Source organism: Hippocampus bargibanti, linkage group LG05 (genome assembly GCF_051943395.1).
Source record: "Hippocampus bargibanti isolate YZ-2025 linkage group LG05, ASM5194339v1, whole genome shotgun sequence".
NCBI lineage: Eukaryota > Metazoa > Chordata > Actinopteri > Syngnathiformes > Syngnathidae > Hippocampus > Hippocampus bargibanti.
This window is the reverse complement of record NC_142738.1, coordinates 29,839,734-29,856,237: the sequence shown is the minus strand read 5'-3', so window position 1 is coordinate 29,856,237 and position 16,504 is coordinate 29,839,734. Positions and strand designations below refer to the sequence as shown.

Here is a 16,504-nt window from a genome sequence, read left to right as displayed (position 1 = left end):
AGCTAATAGTTAGCTAGCTAGATAGCCAGCCATCCAGCTAACACATAGCTAATAGATAGCTAGATCGCCAGACAGCGATCTAGCTAATAGATAGCTAGCTATATAGCCAGACAGACAGACGGCTAACAGATAGCTAATAAATAGCAAATAGATCCTAGCTATATCACCATATAGCTAATAGCTAGCTAGCTGGATAGCCAGATAGATAGATAGCCAGACAGCCATATAGCTAATAGCTTGCTAGATAGCCAGCCAGACAGCTAATAGTTAGCTAGCTCGATAGCCAGCCATCCAGCTAACACATAGCTAATAGATAGCTAGATCGCCAGACAGCGATCTAGCTAATAGATAGCTAGCTATATAGCCAGACAGACAGACGGCTAACAGATAGCTAATAAATAGCAAATAGATCCTAGCTATATCACCATATAGCTAATAGCTAGCTAGCTGGATAGCCAGCTAGATAGATGGCCAGACAGCCATATAGCTAATAGCTTGCTAGATAGCCAGCCAGACGGCTAATAGTTAGCTAGCTAGATAGCCAGCCATCCTGCTAACACATAGCTAATAGATTGCTAAATTGCCAGATAGCGATCTAGCTAATAGATAGCTAGCTATATAGCCATACGGCTAACAGATAGCTAATGAATAGCAAATATATCCTAGCTATATCACCATATAGCTCATAGCTAGCTAGATAGCCCGACAGACAGCTAATAGATCGCTAATAAATAGCAAAAAGATCGCATAGCTAGCTATATAGCCAGCCAGCTATGTAGCTAATAGATAATCCATTTCATTTCTAAGCGCCTTTCAAAACTCTCAAGGTCAATTTACAGGCAAAAGGTTAAGTTATTTTGTAGGTGAGCAGCGGCAGTCACGCGTGTCAGCGTCCACTCAACCCGGAATAGCTCAATTAGATAGAAAGCTAGCTAGCCAATACATAGCTAATAGCTAGCTAGACAGCTATATATCTAATAGCTAGATAGCTACATAGCTAATGAGCCAGCTAGATAGCAAATAGATGGCAAATAAAGTGCTAGCTAGATAGCCAGCTAAATAGCTAGATAGCGAGCTAGTAAGCCAGCAAGATAGATAGATGAGTTGTAGCTGGAGCTGCAGTCAGATAGCAAATTACAGTAATCCCCCATTTATCACGGTCAATGGGGACCAGAAGCACCCGCAATATGTGAAAATCCGGACCCCCCCCCACCTGAAGAATTTGTGTCGTTTGTGACACTACTAGCCTGATTAAAATATGGAAACAGTATTTATACTTCATGTATTTGAAACAAAGATGACACGAGTACACACAATTACTTCAGAATCTGAATCCTCTAATGTACGTAGAACACACAAGAAATTTGTCTCTGCTAAATCACGCTGCACTAGTATCATCATTAGGAAAATGGAGGCACTAGACAGTTAGATTTGGCTTCCTGTTTCGAGAGTTTATGGCGCCGGGGCAAGTAGCTGTTCAAATATCTTCTGGATTTGGTGCGCATGGATCGGTAGCGCCTTCCTGAGGGGAGTTGCTGGAGAATGTGGTGGGCAGGGTGCGGAGGGTCCAGTAGGATTTTTCTGTGCTCTTGTCTTGATTCTTGTATTCCCCCTATATATCAGAATCAGAATCATCTTCATTGGCCAAATATGTAGAACACACAAGAAATGTGTCTCTGGTAGAACACGCTGCACTAGTATCATAAAAAAAATGCAAAGAGGCACGACCGAGTTCGATTTGGCTGATTGTTTCGAGAGTTTAAGGCGACGGCAGAAGAAGCTGTTTAAATGTCGACTGGATTTGGATGGGTAGCGCCTGCCTGAGGGCAGTCGCGTGAGGAGGTGGTGGGCAGGATGCGGAGGGTCCAGTAGGATTTTTCTGTGCTCTTGTCTTGACTCTTGTATTTCCCCTATATATCAAAATCAGAGTCATCTTTATTGGCCAAATATGTAGAATTAACAAGGAATGTGTCTGGTAGAATACACTGCACTAGTATCATTAAAAAAATGCAAAGAGGCACTATACAGTTCGATTTGGGTGACTGTTTCGAGAGTTTATGGAGATGGCAGAAGAAGCTGTTTAAATGTCTCCTGGATTTGGATAGATAGTGCCTGCCTGAGGGGAGTCGCTGGAGAAGGTGGTGGGCAGGGTGTGGAGGGTCCAGTAGGATTTTCCTGCACTCTTTTCTTGATTCTTGTATTCGCCCTATATATCAGAATTAGAATAATCTTTATTGGCCAAATATGTAGAACACACAAGAAAATTGTCTTTGACAGAACACGTTGCACTAGTATCATAAAAAAATGCGAAGAGGCACTAGAAAGTTCGATTTGGGTGACTGTTCAGAGTTAATGGCGACGGGGAAGAAGCTGTTTAAATGTCTGCTGGATTTGGTTGCACCTGTGGAGAGTCGCTGGAAAAGGTGGTGGGCAGGGTGTGGAGGGTCCAGTATTATTTTCCATGCCCTTGTCTTGGTTCTTGCAGGCTGCAAGTCCTCGAGAGTAGCTAGAGCGGGGATTGAGACGGAGAGTCTCGTTTTCAGATCCAATTTCGCCACATTTTATAATCAATTCATCACTAATTGATTTGAATTTGGTCTCACTCGGCTGCAACTATTTTCTTATTTTGGAGGGATCTTCTTATCGAGAGCTTGGACAGCTCCCCCCAACCGGTGGGTGTCCTTGAGTACAAAGGTGGTCATTGTCCTCTCCGTGTGAACGGGCCCACAGTGTTCTTACACTGACGCATTGTTTTCTTTGCGGCCTTGCAAACAAGCACCAAAATATTCCAAACGGCCATCGGCTGACATGTCCCAGCGCAGCTCTCATTGGCTCGTCGGTTCAGCACGAAGACTTGGCGGGGCGGGGGTGAGAAAACATGCTAAAATGCAAACTATAAGGCTGGTTGATGATCTGATCTGGTCATGTGCGCAATGGCGAGAGATGGCCGACATGGAGGATCGCGGCATTTCACGACGGTTTATGATAATAATAATAATAATAACAACAACAACAATAATAATAATAATCCATTTCATTTATAAGCGCCTTTCAAAACTCTCAAGGTCACTTTACAGTCACAGGATAAGTTTTCCTGTGGGTGAGCAGCGCCAGCCACACGCGCCAGCGTTCACTCAACCCGGAAGTAACTCAAATAGATAGAAAGCTAGCTAGCTAGCCAATAGACAGCAAATAGCTAGATAGCTAGCCAGCCAGTTAGACATCTATATAGCTAATAGATAGCTAGCTAGATAGCTGGCCAGCCAGCTAGGTTGCAAATAGATAGCAAATAGCTAGCTACCGAGATAGCAAGCTAGTTAGCTGGATCGCTAGATAAATACAGGTAACATCCGACTTACGACCGAGTTCCGTTCCGACCAAACGGTCGTAAGTCAAAATGGTCGTAAATCGAAATCCATTCAAAATGTTGAATAGAGACTCGGAGGCTAAAAGACTAGCAAACTTCCCCCCTCTGGTGCCATCGCACGGTCGATTGCTGTACGAGAGTGACATGCTGGCTGGCTGGCCAAAATTGTCGTACACGATGCCGGCCTGCTAGCGCGTTGCATTGCCAGGCGTATAATTAAAATTGTTAAAATGGAGGTCGTAAGTACGGGTGGTCGTAAGTCGAGCGGATGTTACCTGTCAATCAAGAAATAGTCACACTAAATACTGATTTCATACTATCGCCCTCCTGATTTAGTCGACTTCCGACGACACGACTAGATATTGTACTTTTTTAAAAATTCTACTGTTACATTTTCCCTTTACGGCACACATGGAGGCTCGTGTTAATAGTTAAAAAGTCGAAATGTGCTTACTTACTCATTTCTAACCCTAACCCAAACTCTTGGGGTGTTTGTTCATGTTCATTGATCACCGTCGCCCCAATTCCGCCAAAGGCCATTGGCTGTGGTTTTGGCCAGGCCTCTGCGCACTGCGCGTTTGGGTCTTTTGTGGACTGGGCCCCCTTTGTCTCTCCAGCAATTAGACATCCCCCATTTATCAAGACACAAAGGGACTGCGGGGACGGCGGAAGAACATGTACGCACGGAGACCCGCAAAATGCAGAGGTCCTTTCATTTATTTCAAAGTACGTTTCAAAGACTGCCCAGGTCACCTCAACCGACGCCCCCTTTGCCAAAGCGCTCACCAGATCGGACAATCGTCTAATCCATTTGCCCGTCCTCAAATCGTGTAAGCGCTGGTGCTTCCCCCGCACATTCTGGTCCCAGTCACATTGAAATATTTTGTTTCTGCAGATTCGGCTTACATTAGCTCGCTGGCTATCTATTAGCTACCTATTAGCTAGCAGAGCTGGCTATCTATTAACTATCTCGCTAGCTAGTTGGCTATCAGCTATCTAGCTTGCTAGCTAGCTATATATAATCAGAAAATAATAATAATAATAATAATAATAATAATAATAATAACAATCGATAATCGAGGACCGGAGTTTGAGACCCCTGCTTTAAAGTCACAGGATAGGTTTTTCTGTGGGTGAGCAGCAGCAGCCACAGGCGCCAGCGTTCACTCAACCCGAAAGTAACTCAAACAGATAGAAAGCTATCTAGTTATTTAATACATAGCTAATAGCTAGCTAGATAGATAGATAGCCAGCTAGATAGCAAATAGAGAGCTAGCTAGCTATATAGATAGCTGGCCGGCTAGATAGCAAATATATAGCTAGCTAGATAGCTAGCCAGCTAGATAGCAAACTGAGCTTACAATATGTTTATATAATTATATTATTGCTAATTATATACCCCATTAGATATCTATTAGCTAGCTAGTTAGCTGGTTATCTATTAGCTATCTATCCAGCTAGATAGCTATCTATTAGCTAGCTAGATAGTTAGCTGGCTATCTATTAGCTATATGCTACTACTTCTACTACTACTACTACTACTACGACTACTACTACTACTACTACCTCTACTACCACTACTACTACTGCTACTACTGCTACTACTACTCCTACTCTATAAAGATATGTACATGTACATCTGGCTACCTAGCTAGCTATTTATTTGCTATCTACCAGCTTTCTGGATGGCTAGCTGGCTACCTAGCTGGATATGCATTTGCTATCTATTTGCTATCTATTAGCTCTCTGATTAGCTAGCTATCTACCTGGCTATCTATTTGTTATCTATTAGCTATCTAGCTAACCAGGGACCATGTGGTCAAACCCACCCGCCTGTCTTCTGCCGCCTCATCGGGTCGTGTTGTGAGATAATATTGTGAGAAACGTTGTAATGGCTCAATTAGCAAAACAACGGCCGTTGTGTGTGTCCACCATCTTGTCCCCCTCCCCCTTGAAAGTGGATTGGAGGGGTACAAACTCCCCGCCAGGAAAATCCCTTTGGGCAGATGGTGACCTAAAAAGCTTCTGACAAAGAATGCAGACAAATAAGCTCTTTGTGAACCCCCCCTCAAGCAGATTACGCACATTCGATAGACTTAATTGTCCTCGGTTGCTTTTTAATCACTCAACTGTTGGAGACAACAACAAGGGTGTCTAACTCTTCTTCTTTGGGCCAAATGAAATGATGTCGTGGGCCATATTTGGCCCCCGGGCCTTGACTTGGACACCAGTAATGTAAGCTTGGCTTACGATCTTAATTGTTTCCCAGACAGAGTGTGTAAGGGGAAAAGTGTGTATCCCAAACATGAATTTCCCATAGGAAACCATTAAAATGATTATAATCCGTTCCTAGGTGTCCATAAAACATGATTTTCTACTTTCTAATTTTCTACGCCTTAAACCTACACAAACTATTTCCTTATTTCGTGTATAATAAATGCGCTATGGTATTATAATGAAAGAAATATACTGTACTGTATAATAAATATGTGATGATCGTTGATGGCTTGATGGAATGGAGTGGAATGGAGTTCATCAGCATTCAACACTTGATGAGGAATGGAGCCTTCTTCTTTCACCATCTTGAGCACAGGTGTCAAAGTCAAGGCCCGCGGGCCAAATCCGGCCCGCCACATCATTTTTTTCGGCCCGCGAAAGCATATCAAACTTGTTAAATTCCATGATGATTGCTAAAATCTTAGCCAAAATTTCATATTTTTGGATGTCAACCACAATAAAAGTCATTATTCTTGACTTCAGATTTGAAAACGAGTTATTCATTAATTTGCTGTGTGCTCTATATGTAATATTTGAAGGGATTTAAACATTCTAATGGCTTCCCCAAATTCATAACGGCCCTCGAGAGGAAACCATAACTACAATGTGGCCCGCGGCAAAAAATGACTTTGACATCCCTGATCTTGAGGAATGAACCCTTGTAGGTGCTTTCTCTGCGATAATTTTACCCAGTTCCTCATCAATTGTGTTCTGTTTAGCTGGGTTGATGGCTTTTTGCATCAAGTGTCCAGATGGCTTGTGCGGGTTATTTGTGCAGTCTGATTGATGGGAATTTTAACCTTGCAGTCTACACTCTGTCGTCTGCCTATTTCTTTCATGTTTAAACCACCTCCCCTCACTGCTGCGTTCTTGACCAATCACGTGGCTTTAAGCGAAGGCTGGGGGCGGGGAATTGTCACAATCTGGTTGCCGACCAACGGGTGGCGCTGTCGGCCCCGCCGACACCTGCACAGGTGTTGGTCATTCCAATCCGTGGTAGATTGTCACGTTCTGGTTGGCGACCAACGTATATCGCTGACGGCCCCGCCCTCAGTTGCACAGGTGTTGGTCGTCCTCATCAGTGGCAGTTAAAAGGACTCCCAGCACGACCAGTCGGGGTTGGGTCATTGCATTGTACTGTGTATGTGTTTGCTGCACCCTGTCAGGTTTGTTTCCTCTTGGCAGATTTTCGTTCATGCTTTTCTTTGATACTTTGTACTTTTCTGTTCGGAAGACTTTTGACGTTTTAGATTTTGTTCCTGCTGACTTCATTTTAATCCAATTTGTCAAATACAACCTGCTGACATCCATCTAGCTAGCTATTAGTTATCTATTAGCTAGGTAGCTAAATTGATCTATTTGAGTTATTCCCGGTTGAACTGGATCACCGTTGCTGGCTACCGACCTAGTTATCTATTTGCTATCTATTCACTGTCTAGATAGCTATCTAGCTATTAGTTATCTATTAGCTAGCTGGCTAACCTGATCTATTTGAGTTATTCCCGGTAGAACGGGGTCACCATTGCTGGCTAACAAGCTAGCTATCTATTTGCTATCTATTTGATATCTATAAGCCATCTATTAGCTGTCTAACTACCTAGCTAGCTAGCTATTAGTTATCTATTAGCTAGCTAGCTAAGTTGATCTATTTGAGTTATTCCTGGTTGAACGGGGTCACCGTTGCTGGCTACCTAGCTAGCTATCTATTTTATATCTATTTGCTATCTATTCGCTGTCTAAGTCGCTAGCTATCTATTAGCTAGCTAGCTAACTTGATCTATTTGAGTTATTCCTGGTTAACGGGGTCTCTGTTGCTGGCTACCTAGAATGCTATCTATTTGCTGTCTAAGTAGCTAGCTATCTATTAGTTATCTATTAGCTAGCTAGCTAACTTGATCTATTTGAGTTATTCTTGTTTGAACGGGGTCACTGTTGCTGGCTACCAAGAATGCTATCTATTTTCTATCTATTTGCTATCTATTTATATAGCTATGTATTCGCTGTCTATCTATCTATCTATCTATCTATCTATCTATCTATCTATCTATCTATCTATCTATCTATCTATCTATCTATCTATCTATCTATCTATCTATTAGTCATCTATTATCTCACTAGCTAACTTGAACTATTTGAGTCATTCCCGGTTGAGTGAATGCTCACCCACAGAAAAACAGGATCCCGTGACTGTAAAGTGACCTTGAGCATTTTGAAAGGCACTTAGAAATGAAATGTATTATTATTATTATTATTATTATTATTATTATTATTATTATTATTATTATTATAAATGACTGGCACAAAAAGCCCCACCAAAATGCCCTGGGATGGATCAAAATGAAGCTCTTCAATTCACTGCCTTAGGAGGCGGGGTTTAATGAATCACATGACCTCAATCATACTGTTAAGTTGGGGCCACTGTACATTCACTCTGTACATTACTGTTGAATTCCTCCGGCCGATGGGAAGGGGGCGCCCTTGGGTCGCGTCATACCCTGATGACCTGGATGGCAGCAGGCGGCGCGAGTCGCGGCTCGCACTCTCGCCCGGCATAACATTGACACGTGAAGTTGTCGATCCAGGCCTTCAAGTTTTCGCTGGACGGGATGCCCACGGCCACATACTTGCCACCGGCTCGCAAGATGCTGAAACGGGGAGCGTCCAAGTGGAGGTAAACGGACGAGTTGTAGCTCCGTCGGACGCAGCGGCCACGCCCCTGGCATAAGGCCCGGCTGCACAACATGGCCGCCGCCGTCACGTTGGCGAGATACGGGTTGAGCGTGGATGTCAGGTAGTCGGACAGCGACTGGCAGGAGGCCTGAAAGATATTCAGAGGGACCGCAAAAGTCGCAGAAAGGCACTCCATTGATATATCTAGCTGGATACCCAGCTGGTTATCTAGCTAGCTACCTAGCTGGCTATCTATTTGCTATCTATTAGCTATCTGGCTGGCTGGCTCGGTATTTAGCTGGCTATCTATTAATTATACGCCTGCCTAGCTAGCTGTCTATCTATTAGCTATCTATTAGCTATCTGGCAGGCTTGCTAGCTGGCTATCTATTAGTTGTACGGCTACCAAGCTAGCTGTCTATCTTTTAGCTATTTATTGGCTGTGTGGGGGTATACCCTGGACTAGTCGCCGGTCAATGAAAGGGGTCTACAGACCAATTCCGATTGACACCTTTTAAAGTTAGCCATCGATGAATTCACAGCGCGAATGGTTCAGTTTTGGTAAGAAAACAGGTGTCCATTGTACCTCAGGTTGTCGGGACCGGTATAGACAAACAACAGAGGGGTCGTCAGTGACACTGGTAGGACTGCATTTAGCTGCTTGTAGCAACGTTTACCTTGTCCGTGTAGTCTGCGCTTCCACCCCACATGACCACGCCGGCGGCCCCTAGAGCGGCCGACTCGCCAACTGTGCTCACCAGATCTGCCTGGAAAGTCAGTCACACCATTCATTTTATGATGTTGGGATAGTTGGGAGTGTTAAACTTCACTCAATGTCCAAAGGTCATGGCGGGGTGTACTGCAGCCTATGCCAGCTGTCTTTGGGAAGTAGGCAGGAGACATCCTGAACTGGTTGACAGCCAATCGCAAGACACGAACAACCATCTGCCCTCACACTCACACAGAGGGACATTTTCGAGTCTTTGTTTTTTTTTTGGAGTCTGAGAGGAAAAAATTTTGGGCCTTAGGCGGTAGTATCAGAGGAAAGAAGCTAGCTACAGAAAAGGGTCAGCAGAAAGCGGTGCCATGTAGATCTAGCTGGCTTTGATGGCACTGTCACCGAACACTGTCAAAAGGTTTGCAGATACTACCCGCAAGCTCGGAATTACCTTTGACCAGAACCAAGTCACGGAGGTAGCGGGAGTCAGTAATGACAGGGTGTTTGAGCAGCAGGACTCACCGTGGTCTCAAAAATCCTGTTCTGCCCTCGATACAGGGGTCTGGAGTAGACGTAGATGGGCATGGCGTACTGACGTTTTGGCAGCGCAGCCACTCTCAGGGCCTCACGGACGCGGTACCGCACATAGAGCGCCGCCTGAGGGGCGTCCCTCAGGGCGGGGTGCAGGTAGACGGACGGGAAGAGGGCGGTACTCTGCTCCCAGAGCCACATCAGCTCCCGATTCTGCTTGCGGGCCTTGTCTGAACACCGGCCTGTGTAGTCTGGCCTGTCCCAGTTGTAGTTGTAGCAGTCAGGGAATAAGTAGAAGCCCCAGCGGCGGCTTGGACGCTCCCGAACTCCAAGCTGAATGGTTCTTTCCATGAAGCTCCGCCCGGCCCTCTGGAACTGGTCCACAGCCAGCTGGGAGATCTCGTTAAGTGACAAGAAAGGAGAGGCTTGCAAGGCGTTGGCCATAGACAGCTTTTGGTAGATGCGCTTGGTCCCCCAGTTCTGAGCCCACAGGGGGCGCCAGGACTCCCAGTCTATGACGGCGAGGCCAGGGGATTCATCCTGGGCAATGTCGTGGTCAATTTGATTCCTGGCCTTGAGCAGGTGTGCTGTCAGGTTCCCATTTTGAGGGACGCCCCCTTCACGCCGCGTCCTACTGGCGGAGTCGATCTTGGGGTAGAGACCCAGCTGGTCCTCATAGAAAATGGTCAGGAACTGTCCCGGAACCGAGGCCGGGGTAGTCACCGCCTGGAAGAAGTCATGACCGAACTGAACCGAAATGCTGTGGAATTCATTGCATTATGAAAAGGGCAAATGTGACTACAGTGATACCTTGGCTTACGAACTTAATTGTTTCCCAGACAGTGTTTAAGGCGAAAAGTGTGTATCTCAAACATTAATTTCCCATCGCAAACCATTAAAATGGGAATAATCCGTTCCCAGGTCCCCATAAAACATAATTTTCTACTTTCTAATTATCTAAGCCTTAAAACTACACAAAATATACCTTATTTTATGTACAATAAATGTGCTATGGTATTGTAATTAAATAAATAAACTGTACTATATAATAAAGTCGTTTTATTGACCTTTGTGATCGTCGTTGGTGGCTTGATGGAATGGAGTCATCAGCATTAAACACTTGATGAGGAACGTAGCCTTCTTCCTCACCATCTTGAAGAATGATTCCTTGTAAGCTTTGGCAGCTTTATCGTCAGAACTGGCTACTTCACCATGATGAATGACACTATGAATCCCTGTACGACGCTTTAAGTTCTCGAACCGTCCATGGCTAGCCTTGAAATCATCAATGGATGACGAACTTCCAGGTTGCCTCTTGACACATCCGAGTAAAGTTGCCGTGCTTTCTCTGCGATAATTTTACCAAGTTCCTCATCAATTCTGTTCTGTTTCGCTGGGTTGATAGCCCAGACATCAAGTGTACAGATGGCTTGTGCGGGTTATTTGCGAAGCCTTGATTGATGGGATATTTTAACCTTGCAGTCTACATTCTGCCTTTGAACTATCAATAAATTGAAAGGACTCCTAATTTCACTGTTTTCTATCCATTTTCTCACTTTCTCTCTGTCATCTGCCTACCTATTTTTGTTTGCAGCTCTGTGTTTCTGTAACCCCCCCCCCCCTTCACCGCTGCGATCTTGACCAATCACGTGCGGCTTTAACGAAGACTGGGGGCCGAGAATAGAGGACAAAAAAAGTCAGCTGCCATTTCCTTGTTGGGAGAACGACACATCACTCGTTGTGGCGCTGCGTGCGTATCCCGAAAAATAGTTTGTATGCCAAGATTAAATTCTCATGAGTTTAACGTTCGTAAGACGAAAAGATCGTTAGCCAAGGTGTTCGTAAGCCGAGGTACCACTGTACTGTTGTTGAATGTCTCGTTGGTTCGAATTGTTTTTGGGTGTTAAATGTAGACCTGAGATTCATCAGCACCTGGAAGGCCGCAAAGTCCAGTGGGATGTCCAGATGCTGGCACTGCTCAGTGCGGGCGTTCCAAACGGCAACAAAGGGATGTTTGGGAATCAGGGGCGGGTCCGTGGGCGGCAGCGTGGAAGCCGCAGGGACGAGGTTCATGATGACGCACAGATAGCGCAAGAACATTGTGATGCTCGGGACTAAGAGGAAAAGACATTTCACATACAATATTTAGCAAGCGAATCACGCTGTCACGGTTTGCGAGGTGGTGATGGCGGGTGCGGATCCCAAAAAGCAGGCAGGAGTGAGCAGGAGGTTGTTTGACAAATTGTATTAAAATAAAAGTCAGCAGGAACAAAATGTAAAACATCAAAATCATCTGAACGGAAAAAAATACAAAGTAGCAAAAAAAGACCAAAAGTAAAAGTCCGCCAAGGTTAAACAAACACATACACAATGCATGCAGCAAACAAGCAGCAAACAAACAATGAACCGGCACCGGATGGTCGTGCCGGGTGTCCTTTTAAGTGTCAATGATTAAACGACCAGCACCTGCGAGGCTGCAGGCAGGGCGGACGTCGCTACCCGCTGGTCGCCAATCCGATCGGGACGACCAGCACCTGTGCAGGTGTAGGCGGGGCCGACAGCGCCCCCCGTTGGTCGCCAACCAGATCATGACACACGCAAGCATCCGAGTTTCAAAAATGACTGATGGATTTTTTAAATACAGTGATACCTCAGCTTACTAACGCTTTAGCTCACGAACTTTTCGCCGTACGAACATTAAATTCGCGAGAATATAATCTTGCCATACAAACTAGTCCTTTGGGTGCAGATATGGTTTGTTATCGAGTGGAGTACTTGTGCTATTATGGGAGCGAAAAAGACCCAAGCACAGGCTAGTGCAGGGGTCGGCAAGCTTTACGACTCAAAGAGCCATTTGGACCCATTTCCCACAGAAAAGAAAACACTGGGAGCCACAAAATCCTTTTGACATTTAAAATGAAGACAACACTGCATCTTTTCATCATCGTTTTTTTACCTTTATATATGCATAAACAAACTATAGTGTGTTGCATTTATGAACCAATGAACTGTTACAGAGAAGCGAAATTACATTTCTGCACGCCTACCTGGGGGTCGAAAAATTAAAGAAATCGTGGCGCAATTTGCGAACGGATATACGTCCACTGTCGATGGTTGTGACGTATATTATGAGCGACAAAAAAATTGAATACGTTTTATTTTGTATTATTTATAATCACCATAATCTTCAAATTTAGAATTACATTTTAAAAACGAACGAACTAAAATAATATACATTGAATTAAATACTCATTATTTATTTTTTAAAGCCGCAGGGAGCCGCAGCAGGGGGGTGAAAGAGCCACATGCGGCTCCGGAGCCTCGGGTTGCCGACGCCTGGGCTAGTGTTAAGCCGAAGAGGACCCAAAAAGAAAATGACGGTCGATCATCAAAAAACACCAACGAGGTGTGTGTTTGTGTGACTTAGCGTCCCAGTACCAATATGCTAAATCGACCATTGCTATGTGCGGCTAAGGGTGTTTATGTGTTGTCTCAGCAATGGTCTCAGGCAATATAAGAGGTTGAATAACTTGTTGATTTGGATTAACGAAAAGCAGCTAGCAGGGGACAGTGTGAGTGAGGGTACTATCACCGAGAAAGCACAGCAACTTTACTCGGATATCATCAACAGGCAACTACATGAACGACCATCACAAAGATCAATAAAACGACTTTATTATAAAGTACAGTTTATTTCTTTAATTACAATCCAATAGCGCAATTATTATAAATCAAATAAGGTATATTTTGTGTCGTTTTAATGTTTATTTAGTAGAAATGGGGACCTGGGAACGAATTATTCTCATTTTAATGGTTTCTTATGAGAAGTAAATGTTTGGTAGACAAACTTTTCGCCTTGCACACACTTTCTGGGAATCAATTGAGTTCGTCAGCTGAGGTATCCAAAAATTGTAATTAACTAAGCAAAGTTTTAAATGTAAAAATTCAAATTGTACATGATGATATTCGTACCTTCCTGTCTTCTCTGCGTCAGCAAAGTTTTCTGCAACTTCTTCTGTGGAATGACGCAGTCGTAAGGCAACGGTGCTAACATTTCTTTATCGGTGATCATACATCTGCTATTGGTCTATGGCATCTTCCTCTTTTCTACAATTCCGCCCCCCACCCCCCAGAAAAAAGCCCCTAATAATCTGGTTTTATTTTTCACGTTCAATTTGAGGACAAATCATTGTTATTATTATTATTATTTTTTTTTTTATTATTTTTTTATTTTTATTTTTTAATTAGTGACATTCAATGTATTAGTTAATTAGCTATATAGCTAGCAGCTATATATCTATCTAAGTGGCTGGTTGTCTAGCTAGCTATCTGTTGGCTATCTATTAGCTGTCTGCTAGCTAGCCAGCTAGCAGTTATCTAGATCTATTTGTGTATTTCATAGTGACATTCACTGTATTAGTTAACTATCTAGCTAGCTAGCTATTAGCTATTGAGCTATCTGTTGGCTATCTATTAGATAACTACTAGCTGGCTAGCTCACTTTCTATCTATTAACTTCCGAGTTGGTGTCACGGTTTGCTAGGTGGTGTTGGCGGGTGCGGATCACAAAAAGCAGGCAGGAGGGAGCAGGAGGTTGTTTGACAATTTGTATTAAAATAAAGGTCAGCAGGAACAAAATGTAAAACTTCAAAATCATCTGAACAGAAAAAAACACAAAGTATCAAAAGAAGACCAAAAGTAAAAGTCCGCCAAGGTTAAACAAACACATGCACAGCATACACAATGCATGCAACAAACATGCAGCAAACAATGAACCGACAACGGATGGTCGTGCCGGGTGTCCTTTTAAGTGTCAGTGATTAAAACGACCAGCACCTGCGAGGCTGCAGGCAGGGCTGACGTCGTCGCTACCCGCTGGTCGCCAATCTGATCGGGACGACCAGCACCTGTGCAGGTGCAGGCGGGGCCGACAGCGCCCCCCCGTTGGTCGCCAACCAGATCATGACAGTTGGGTTAAGACTGGCGCATGTGGGTGCCGCTTAGACCTCTTCAAAATTGACCTTTTTCTTAAAACACATGGAAACTGATATTACTCCCATTCTCCAAGGTCTAATGTAGCTAAATATACCAGTTATTGTGATCTTGGACTTTGGCTATGCCTCCCTCAAGAGCCATGTAATTTTATTCTGATAGAGTGTTTTTATACACATCCGTAAACATCATGTGTTATTTCATGTTAAGTTTAGTACATACTATGTTATTTCATATTTAGTCTATATGGATGTATGTAGCTTATTAGTTAACTAGTTGCGTATGTAGAGTGTAACAAGTATCAAATTTCAGTCTAATGTTCTCCCAACACTTGTCCGTAGCTGATTGGATGACAGATCGCTGCTGTGTGAGTTAAACTAGGTTGAAGGGGCGGGCTTGGTGCTCTTGGCTTCCCGCTTCGACGAGAGATGTTCTTCTATTGTTTTACTAGAATAAAGTAGTCTTTTCTGTTCCCCATCTATCGTCCCCGCTGGTATTTCATCATAAAACTCCGTCGAACTCCGAACCAGAAGACAAACAGGAATTACAGTAAAGTCTCGTTATATCGATATTCAAGGGAGTCCGAAAAAATATCGATATAACCGGGACTATCGATATATCCGATATCGATATAACGAGACTTTGTTGTAGATTCCAACATATTGTTGACGTTTTTCAAAAATACTGCAAAATTTGGGATATTATGTCCTTATTTTCATTGTAGCTTTCCAGAGGTTGATGCTATAGCATTGAAAGTGGTACCAAATGAAGGCGAATAAAATTCTCTTGAATATGGTGGTAAGCACAATAAAACACATGAACACCTGTGTAAATTTTAGCTAATTTTAATGCACAAACAGCTGGGACACTACAAAAAAATCAGTTTGGTAGTATGATATCACTGCACCGACGCATATATTGCATAAGAAACTGTCAGATCGGATGTTACTAATACATGTATTATCACTTGTTCAACGTGGCTTTTTTGAAACTGCCAATTTCTTCCCTGTGGTACTCCACAGCTTGTCGTAAGCAGCTTCTTTGCTCTGGGTTAGTTGTGATCTGAGTTGCAAAGTCACTCATTAGTTTCACGTCTCTCTCAGCCACATCATTGGTCACTTTCACTGACCTCACAAACGTCTGTGCATTCCTGTAGCTGTCATTGTCTTCCCAGGTGTCAGCAGGAGTAGTGAGCCAGTCACATTTCACTCAAAGAGCATGAAACAGAAAGTGAGTTCTGGCCCTACCAGGTGTGTGAGAACTGTAGCTGCCTTGATGACAGGAAACACCGGCTTGCCTTTCCTGTAACTCTCAGGTTTCTTTGTTTCTGACAGCTTGACTGCGAGCTTCTCTTTTGCAGACTTGGTCATGCTGGAATGTGAAATGAACAAGATGAATGGCACTCGTTCCTGGGTCAGATACCAGCGGTCGTTGTTCATTTTCTTGAGAACAGAGGTTTCCAGTTCATAGTCATACTGCTTTTGTATTGCAGCATGTTCTTCATAAGCTGGAGGTCATGGATAGGTGCATCAGCTGCAGATGTGGCGGTCACCCAGTGTCTGGTGTAGAATAAAGCCAGGAACGTGTTCATCCTCTCCAGCTTGAAGATAGTGTCCGTGTTGTATTTTAGTTCCTTGAGCATCTTCATACAGTAAATGTTCCTGGCCATCCAGCGGGCTTGGTGAATGGCACCAGTGGATACCTCGAGGAGGTTCCTCACCAAGCAGGATCAGGCACAGCTCTGCCACCTCTCTGTAATCTGCCCTCGGACTTGCTTCCCCAAGGAAATTGTTTAAGACTGCGATTGTGCTTGTCTTCTTCTGTTTCAAGTCTTGTTCAACCAGGCCCAGAACTCTTGGGCAGTCCTTAACCAACTTGGCCCACTTCTCTTTCACTTTGCTGAACATTGGTTCGTCAGGACTCTTGACCTTGCTAAACACAGCCTCCCA

At 43.9% G+C, this 16,504-nt stretch overlaps 1 protein-coding gene across 1 annotated transcript; it reads right to left on the bottom strand.

The window, feature by feature from the left end:
- Nucleotides 1-7,915: 7,915 nt before the first annotated feature.
- On the bottom strand, nucleotides 7,916-13,696 carry spam1 (sperm adhesion molecule 1). The gene is made up of 5 exons (XM_088995621.1): nucleotides 13,536-13,696; nucleotides 11,496-11,677; nucleotides 9,555-10,289; nucleotides 8,992-9,081; nucleotides 7,916-8,462 (listed from the first exon to the last, which is right to left on the bottom strand). The coding sequence occupies exons 1-5, from the start codon at nucleotides 13,633-13,635 to the stop codon at nucleotides 8,133-8,135; spliced, it is 1,437 nt and encodes a 478-aa protein (XP_088851747.1). The 5' UTR covers nucleotides 13,636-13,696; the 3' UTR covers nucleotides 7,916-8,132.
- Between the last annotated feature and the right edge of the window lie 2,808 nt (nucleotides 13,697-16,504).